We start from the raw sequence: 9,810 nt of genomic DNA, 5'->3' as shown, positions 1-9,810 counted from the left end.
TTTCCTAATTTGTCTGTAAATCTTTGGAGTGGAAATGTAAATTTACTGTAAATGTTTGTACGGTGGTAGAATTCTATTTCTCCCATAACAAAAATACACAAACTGTACACAGAAGATGAACAGCTGGATGTTTTAGCTCTGGGCTATCTTGTGAATGAACTGTTGCATACCATTTAAGTAAAATATAATTAAAGATCTCCAGTTATGAAAACATTTACTGTGAAATGTGATAAAGCTAGGGTGCCAGCCTATAGAAGAACCGGACTGACCTGCAAACATCGTAATAAGAGAGCAATTTTATTTGCAGTGGCACAGTTACTTCTCAACTCTGACGAAAGTGCACGCTGGGAAAAAGTCTATAATTGTTTTACCTTTAATGACAGAAAAACATTTACAGAGTAGATGTCAGTTGGCAGGGTGGGAAAACATGTTGTCCTGTGAGTTACTTCTATCACATGACTCAATCTGGCCCATTAGAATTTATTTTAAAGTAGCTCCAAAATGGATTCTGGCATCCGTCCCACCCTTGAGCTGACCATGGTTTAAGTGAGTGAAGCCAACAACACAGAGAGGAGAGTCAGACGGTGTGGCTGCAGAGCTACAGAAGGGTTTTATTAAGCATGCTAGAGAGCAAACACAAAATACAAGAGACAGAATGAGAGACGAAAAACTCAAAAAGCAGGAAAATACGTTCCGCCGCCACATGTTTGAGAAGAACCCACTCTTTAGTGGTGCCCATTGGAACACACATCTCCAGTTTTGAGCTGCAAGAAAAAAAATAAAAATACACAACTCCAATTTCAGACAAAGTGTCTTTTTGGATCTTAAAAAACACTAGTAGTAACTTGACAGTAAAAATTCCAAGCATGTTTACTCAAGATTCAACTATAAAGTTCTAAAAAAAATGTTGTTGCCCCCCCCCTTCAAAAAAATTTAAATAAATTCAAGAGTCACTAAAGGCACAAAACTTTGGTCCAACTGAGTAGCCCTCCCGTATAAACGGCCACAGGACAATAAAATCACAGTGGGACACTGGAACTTCTTCCACAGCATGCAACACTTTGAAATTTCCCATCATCACTGCATTCCCAAGAAAACAGACCGCTTCACCTCACGGCTATGGAAAATACTTAAAATACTCAAACAGAAATGTCAAGTCCTGAGAGCTCAGATTAAAAATAAATAAATTCTGGAGAGAACAACTTTACAACAACCCCCCTGTGGAGTAACAATTCAAGTTAAAGGGATACTTCAGCCATTTTGAAGTGGGTTTCTGTGTCAACATTAGATCCTAACTGTTGTAGACAGCCTTTTGAACAATTCAGTTAAAGACCTGTAGAGACCATTGTCAGTTTTGCAATCCAGTGATTTTGGCCAAAATATTAAGGAACCTTTGCCAGATGTGACCTATGGATGCCCAGAAGTCCTACATGTTACTGCTGCTGTTGCTATTTATCTTGTAAACACAGGTGGATATAATTGTTGCCCTGCTTATAGCTCACGGAAACAATGCTTTGTTTATGTGAAAGTGTTTCAGTTAAAAGCACCAGTCTAATTTGGAGAAAAAAAATATTTATTTTACAGATGTGCTAAAATAATTTTGTATGGATATATTTGTCGGTCCCTTAAAAAGACTGTTAATCTTGGTATTATAGCCATGTTTCAAACTAAGTGTTTGATCCTAATTAGTATCACAGGTGCCCACAAGCTTTTTATCAACCATTCAGCCTATTTAGGAGAAAAACAGCCACTGGGTAGTTTGGTATGGTTATGTTCACCACACTGAACATGGAACAGAGAAAGAAAAGTTGAAAGCTGTCTGAAGAGTTTAGAAGTAATATTATAGATATTGATGTTAAAGGAAAAGGCTACAAGATTATCTCCAGGCAGCTTCATGCTCCTCTGACCACAGCTGCCAGTATTATTAAAAAGTAGAGGGTTCATGGAACTGTAACCAACCTCCTAAGACATGAACGCAAGAGGAACTGCAACTGTAGGTTAATCAGACAAATATTTCGAATGGTAGAAAAACAAACAAGGAAACCATCCAAAACCATTCAAGGTGAACTTCGAGGTTAAGGTAAGCACACTTTCTGATTGCGCTGTCTGTCACATGATGAATCATAATTGGTTTCATAGAACAAAACCAGGTGGCATCACTACTGACAGAAAAATACATAAAGCCCAGCAGGAATGCACCAAAATTCATCTTGACAAGAACCAAGGTTTCTGGGACAGATGAGACAAAACTGGAGCTTTTTGGCCAGAAACATCAGTTGGGTGTTTTTTTTTTAATTATTATTTTGGAAGGGTACCAACAAATGTGTGTCTTTACCTACAGAATTCCACATAAATAACCGCAAAGATTTATAATTAGTGTTTACATTAAAAACTGTGAAGTTTTAGAGATTGAAGGTGGTTTTATAACAATAGCAATCCAGTGTTTGGACTAGCTGTTAGCTCATCAGTCCTGTTAGAATCTAACTATATCTCTAAACTGAGGTCATTCAAAGAGCAATCTACAACATGTAAGACATTAAATATTTATAACTTATAAGCAGAAACCTACTTCAATATGGATGAACTATCCCTTTAAACTGGCTGTCCCTGACTGTTGTAAGATGTCTAACATGTCGCCTCAGGAGTATTCTGTTCTCTTGCTGCTCAACCAAAGACCTTCAGAAGTTGGAATCAAGCTAAATAAAGTTCTCTCCGAAATCTTAAAAGTTTCAAATACAGATGGAGCTTTTCTCTCTCTCAATGATTTAACACGTCCTGCTGTGAAAACTGTTGATTAACAAGTAAGGCACATAAGTAGGATTTTTCTCTTCGACTAAATCAATGAAACATTACATCTAATGATCATACAAGGGGAACAATCAATCAATCATGTCAACATAAAAATATGGAGGTACATTTAATACCTGAAAAACATTCAAAAATCTTCTCTTAAAATAAAAAAGCAAGTCAAAGGGTTTATTGTCTCTGAAGGAATGACAGAATACCAAACTCATAGAAAACAGAATCCATGTATGTGGTCCCCCAGCCCAGAGTCTGTTGGTTTCAGTTTTAAATGGTGGACTTGGAGAAAGAAACTCTCAGGTGCTGATTTCCTCCCATGTTGTAGTTATGAAGATCAATCAGAGCCTGGATGGCCTCCTCCACTGTCGACATCTGGATCAGAGCCATTTTATGATCCCTAGAAGAAGCGGAGAGCGGCTTAATCTGCATCGGAGGAAAATCTGGACTTGATTAGAAAAAGAAGCATTTTCTTTGAAAATGCAATGTGGAGGCTGAGTGCTGAAAGACTTGACTGAAAACTTGTTGAAGAAGCTGAAACTGAATTGTTAAAGTAAAAACAATCAGAACGAAAGCTAAAAAATAAAATGAGCAAAACATTAGCGAAAAGCTAAAATTAGCAGAACAGTGGCTAAAAGCTAAACTTCAAAACAGTAACAGTAGTACACTTTTTCTTTTTATGTTTTTCAAGGATTTAAAGATTTTTATGGATTTCTGAGAAAAAATGTAAATAAAGTTAAATAATTAAAAAAAGTATAAAAGTCACAACAACAACAGTCATAACTGCAATGTCCTGATACTTGCATGGTTGAAAAAGCTGAAAGCACACAGAAACAGTTTGAGTGCAAACAACGTACAAAAGAAACTATTAACAGAAAAGCAACTATGTGGATATGAAGGATAGGTCTACAGATAAGTGATGGATAGGACTACATACTGGAAAAACTTGAACGCTTTCACAGTGCCTCCTGTGTTGGAAAAGAGCAGCTGCAGGTCCTCCTCTGTCACAGTCTGCCTGTTAATCAGAAGAAAAAGAGAGAAAGGAGGTCAGTTCACCACATCAGATTTAAAAACTTTATTTTATCTTAAAATCTCTCAACAGTCCACAAAGAAAAGAAGGAACAAAGTAGATAGATTCAATCAAAAGAAAACATAGTAGGTCAACAAAATTCACACATATATATCGTATTTTCTGCACTATAGGGCGCACTATCAATAAATGGTTCATTTTCAAACTTTTGTCATATATAAGGCGCATTAAGCAAAACAAAACAGCCCAGTCTTTTCGGAGACTACTGCACAGACGTAAAGGCCCCCACACACTCGGACGTACTTCATTCCGCGGAGGTTTGCGCGGATTCAAGGCGGACATCCGCGCAAAGTTTACTTTTTATGACCAAATAAGCATACTTGGTGTCGCACAATAAACTGTCTGGCGAGAAACAGGGTTCATGTCGAACTGTTTTGTGTGCAACACCAACTGCTCTGAGATGAGAATCGGCGCCAGCGTGCAGCGTGACTGCCGCTCTCTGTGCAGCGCTGGCAGGTGTGCGGTGGCTGCCCTGGTGGTGAAGAAACAGGGCTAAAAGCACGTTCTTTCTTTTGTTTTTTTAAAGCTAAGAGGCAAGCGATCTCTTCGACACAGACAGTATGCACAGAGTATGACCGAGTATGTGGGGGCCTAATGCTGGAAGTGGTGCAGCTTTGTAGTTTACCAAAGTTGAACTAAAACATTACAACTTCCTACATATATGAGGCACTACAGGATTATATGGCGCACTGTTGTTTTTTGAGAAAATTGAAGGCTTTAAAGTGCGCCTTATGGACCAGAAAATACGGTAAATAATCCAACCATTCTCTACTATTTATCCATGGTTAGGTCAATGAGGCAACATGTCCAGGAGAGAAAACCAGACCTCCCTCTCCACAGCAACACTCTCCAAGGTGTTCCTAGGCCAGAGAGGATACATAACACAACCAGAAAGTTCTAGGTCTGCCCCAGGGTCTCCTCCTAGTGCAGGGGTGTCCAAAGTCGGTCCTCGAGGGCCGGCATCCTGCATGTTTTAGTTTTCTCCCTGGTTTTACACACCTGGATCAAATGATGGCTCATTAGAAGGCCTAAGCAGAACACTGACTTGCTGAGGAGGTTGTTACAACCACTAGGGAGAGAACTAAAACATGCAGGATGCCGGCCCTCGAGGACCGACTTTGGACACCCCTGTCCTAGTGGGACACGCCTGAAAATCTCCAATAGGAAGGCGTCCAGGAGGCAACCTAATCAGATAACCGAACCACCTGAACTGACTCCTTTTGATGAGGAGGAGAGATTTGTATGTTAATTCTTCTTTTCAACAGCTAGCAAATAACTTTTTAAGATACCTTCAAGCTCAACATTATGCCAGGAGCTCATCCCTAGAACTCCTTTGTAGTGTTTCTGTAAACTCTCCCCTCAACGAGAGGGACAATCTTTTCTATATATTCACATAAATTCAAACTGGGTTAAACTGTTTGAGGGAAGAAGGTACACAGATCTTCGATCTGTGCAGTTTCATGCAATGTTGGATTGTACATCGAGCTCACTGTACTAAAGCCAGTATCACAAAACTATTAGACACAGTGTCCCCTCTGGGTGAATGCTGCCAACATAACACAGCAAACTACTCACACACGTTTGGAGCTGTTCCTTCATGAAGAGGGTCTGGTCTGAAATTTTTCTTACAATGTCTAACATAACTGGTGAAGATATCAGTCCTAATGTTTTAACTGTATTGATCAGTTTGTGGTCTATTTCACTTACTCTCTCTCTCTCCTTCTGAAAAGTTCTTTAATAGCATTCACAACTCTGCTGGCCAGGAGGCTAAAACTGTTAAACTGTAAATCTGCAACTCCACCTACATATACCAACTGGATTAGAAAGGTCCTTTTCAAAGGTCCAGATTGTCAGATCATTCTGAACTGAGAACCACAGTCATTCAACTTGACAAGGATGTATATATTTATATGTAACGTGTATGAAAATATATGTGCATTTATATGTTATATTAATATTATTAGCCATTACAACAGATATTTTTTTGTTCATGACCTTTTCACAGAACCTCACACAAGATAATTGTTGAAAACAGCAAAACAGTAGCTCAAAGCTAAAAATGAAGCAAGCATGGAGGAGCAGATCAAAGAGCACAAGGTTTTAAGATTTTTAAGGAAAAGTTCTCCATTAGAGTTAAGTAAAAAAGCCAAGTACATTTAATATTTCAAAGCTTCTAAAAGTCACAAAGACCAAAAGATGTTGCCATAATATCCAGATCAAGCTGAACATTTTGATATATGAATAGTTAAAATAGCTGAAAGTATACTGCAGTAGTTTCAGTCTCCCAAAAATTTTTGAACGAAAATATAAACAGGAGAACAATGGTGTGAATGCTGACTCAGCATTTACACAATCACGCCAAATACAGAACAAGAGTGAGTTCACAGAGTATTACTTTCTGATGGGGTGAACATTACCGGACAGACCAGGACTTACGGGATGTTGGACAGGTGAAGAGTGGCTGAAGGTGGGAAAATGTTCTGGAAGTTCTTGGATCCAGGTTTCTTGAAGCGATGAAGTGGGGAGTTGGCATAGTCCTTGGTCAAACCCTGGTCGTCCAGCCCATCCCGGGGCAGAGCTACCGTCTGGTGCTTGGACAGCGTCACCCTTATTATTTTCCCATACATCTTCTGTCCATTCAGGTGGCTCATTGCTGTGACCAGAACAGATAAAAAAAAATAGAGACAGTGTCACCCAACTTTGATGTAGATGAGAAAAATTTTAAAATCCTGTCAGTTATTTAAAAACCTGACAGATCTTTAAAATCATACAAAATTAAGATTAAAACTCAGTGAAGGACACTTCATTTGATTTTCCATTTAAAAAACACTTTAATAAGCTTAAAATATTTGAACATTACAAACTTTTTACTTCACCTATAAACTTCAATTTTTTAATATAAAAAAATTAAGCTTTTCATCTTTAAAGCTCAGGAAAAGTAGCAAAGTGGAAATTTGTAAATATGAGCTGAAATTAAATCTAATTAAAGATTGAGATTGTAAAACATGTTTGGAGAAGACAAGTTTTATGTTGTTTGTTCTGCATGTCTGTTTGTGTTTTCTGCTTCAAAGTAGCCCTTAAGTTACTCTGCAAGGGCAACACAGACAAAACACATTCAAACCACCAATAGCTTAGTAATAAATTCAAAAATCAAAACTATTGAGGATTCTTTTTTTTGCAAATGAAAAATGTTGTACGGCCTTTTGCACAAAACCTTCTGGCTTTGGGAGCTCCTGCACAAACCAGAGAAAGCCATTAAACCATCTCCTCTGACCCTGGCTGACAATCTAAGGCAGCATCAGATCTACAGAACATGAAAAGCTCAAAAAGTTTTACATCTTTGAAAAACACATTGGCCCAGCGTCTGTGGCTTCAAAGAACACGTAATGCATCCGCTGCAGAAAATTTGGCCAAAGCGTGGCCGGACACATTCTTCTTCTTGTCAGAGTAAATACAATCAGAACTGAACCACAGTCTCAAAGAAAGATACGATCTGTTGTATCAAATATCTGAACAACAAAGACCTTCAACACAACCGTTCAATGTTAAGCAGGGGTAAATAAAGGCCTAGATGTCCTTGAACTAATGCATATCGCTTGGCACCTTTCATGCCAGAACCTTAAACTAAGAACAGTTTATGATGAGAGGGGGCGGAATTAGAGACATTTCAGCCGAACATCAAAAAATATCATTATGTGTGATCTCATGTGTTGTGTAATGCTCAGACTATGTGTTGGGAATCCGTCTCAGCTACTAGCATATCAAACTTTAGTTCAATATCTGTAAAATTGGTTGAGCTTTCCAGTCCAGTCCAGTGAGATACCACCTTTAGCAGGAGGATAATCCTCGTAAACCAATAGGAAGCATCGGGCAGATAGAGCCCAAAAGTCACTGAGTGGTTATTGGGTCAGCAGCTTCTCCAAATAGTCTCACTGGTTAAAAGGGGGCAGGAATCGTTCTGGTCTGGTCTGATGAGTCTCTGCTTATAATTTCAGGAATCAGAATCGGTTCTTGCCAGTGAGATATTGATGCTCTGATGCTTTTAAACCTGAGTATTTGATGTTTATGCTCAAATCTATACTACATATGCAAGCTATATCTCTGGTCAAAGCCAGTGATGTGCAGCCAATCATAACAATGGCTTTTGTCACGTGTTTGATTCTTAGAAGGAAATGTTTTTTAAATGTTACTTCCTGTTCAATGATATTCAACTAGTCTCTGAAACACATGATTTTTACACAAGTCTAAAATTATAATCATGCTGTTTAACTACATTGATGATTTATTATATTTTTAAAACAATGAGTTCCTCAAAACATTTCAACAATAAATAAACCAGACCTGGTAAAAGCAAGTAAAAGCTACAGTCGAATTTATCACACCGAGAACGGACACGTTAACTTCAGACGCAGAGGAGGAGAAGAGGAAAAGTGTCACCACAATTATTGTTAGTTCAGTTAGAAACCTTAACTAGCCATGGCGTCACTGTTTTGAACAAAACCTTAATGCAAAAATAACTGAATAAGCACTGATCGAGAAAATGGGGGTTTAAACCCATAAAGCCTCACCATCAGTGTTGCGTTATGATGCACGGCCAGAAGTCAGGGACGAGAGCGCCGCAGGACACAGGAGGAAGCTGCCACAGATAGACAGCTTTTATTGATAAGCGTAATATTATTAAAACAAATATATTTGTTTAATTTGTCAGAGTCTGTGTTTAACAGCTGATAGCTGATTGTGAAACAGCCACCATAACGCATTACAGTGATAATTTACTGTCCGTGAGGCTAAACTCTCTTTTACTTGGTTCTTTATGCAGCTGCCTAATGACTCCTGTGGTTTTTCTAAAATAATTTTTACTTTTAAAATCATTTTTAACTGCATGTTGTCTTTGGTCAAGAATACATTGTCACAAAATTTGCAGCGTGGATAACATTGTGTTTGAGTTTGCATTTTAAGTGTACCATCATTTATAGCTCCAAACTCTTGAAAGGGAAACCTAAACTAAAATAAAACAGAAAGTATTGCCCATAAATAAAAATCTGTTGCTTGATGGACTCCAATCTCTGATGGCCGATGTATTTGTCCAATCACCCAACCCTAAATTAACTCTAAATCAAGAATAAGTAGAATGCTCAAATATCTATCTTAGAGAAACTGGCTACAGTTAGGGGTGTATCTACCAAAATATTAATGGAGTGGCAAGAGAGAGGCAGGAACTTTTGAGGGACGGCACTCTTATACCAGAACTATACCTGTTGATCAGTGGAGAAGCGTGACAATCGCATATGGGCCTTCTCTACTCGAACAAACCTCACACATGCACTCCACATAGAAAGAACTGTCACTGGTTGCAAATGCAAATTGCTGTTATTCAAAGCAAAACATAACTCGAATTCTTTGTGTCGTTGGTAAAGAAAATGGATGGATGTATGTAGTGCTGGGCGATATAATGATACATATCGTGGGGACGATAGAAAGTGTCTATCGTGATATATTTTCTTCTTTCGTTTCTATCATAATTGTATCAATGATTCATGTAAATATTTCATAACATAGGCTACGACGAATGTATTAGTGTTGTCACTTTGCATAAATTCAGTTTATAGAAGTGATAAATAATAAGAAAAAATAACTATTTTGCGAAGCACCTCCGTTTTGCGACATGACGCTGCTTTACGGCAGCGGCTTTCTGTGCGGCCCGGTGTTTTCACCAGAGGTGCTGAAAGATGGAGACGCACGAAGTATCAAACTTGGGGTCGCAACAAGTAGAGACAGCTAGCAGGCAGCCCAAGAAGAAAGACTTTTACCAAAACCAGGGGGACGTCTGTGATTTGGTTCAAGAAGTCCGACACGGAGCAGAAAAAGGTAATATGCTAACTCTGCTAATGCTAATGCTAACTCTGCTATGAGACTGTTTT

At 38.5% G+C, this 9,810-nt stretch overlaps 1 protein-coding gene across 7 annotated transcripts in view; it reads right to left on the bottom strand.

Moving 5' to 3' along the window:
- Positions 1 to 357: 357 nt before the first annotated feature.
- ptbp2a (polypyrimidine tract binding protein 2a) overlaps positions 358 to 9,810 on the bottom strand; it is a 55,874-nt gene continuing 46,421 nt past the window's right edge. For all 7 annotated transcript variants that reach the window (XM_017433994.3, XM_017433995.3, XM_017433996.3 and 4 more), the window contains 3 exons: positions 6,326 to 6,542; positions 3,737 to 3,814; positions 358 to 3,199 (listed from right to left, as the gene is read on the bottom strand). In XM_017433994.3, the coding sequence (XP_017289483.2) occupies positions 3,070 to 3,199; positions 3,737 to 3,814; positions 6,326 to 6,542 (425 nt within the window). In that variant the 3' untranslated portion in view covers positions 358 to 3,069. The remainder of the gene's footprint in view (positions 3,200 to 3,736; positions 3,815 to 6,325; positions 6,543 to 9,810) is intronic.

Source organism: Kryptolebias marmoratus, linkage group LG21 (genome assembly GCF_001649575.2).
Source record: "Kryptolebias marmoratus isolate JLee-2015 linkage group LG21, ASM164957v2, whole genome shotgun sequence".
Classification (NCBI taxonomy): Eukaryota; Metazoa; Chordata; class Actinopteri; order Cyprinodontiformes; family Rivulidae; genus Kryptolebias; species Kryptolebias marmoratus.
The sequence above is the reverse complement of the archived record's forward strand: the minus strand, read 5'-3'. Positions and strand labels throughout refer to the sequence as shown.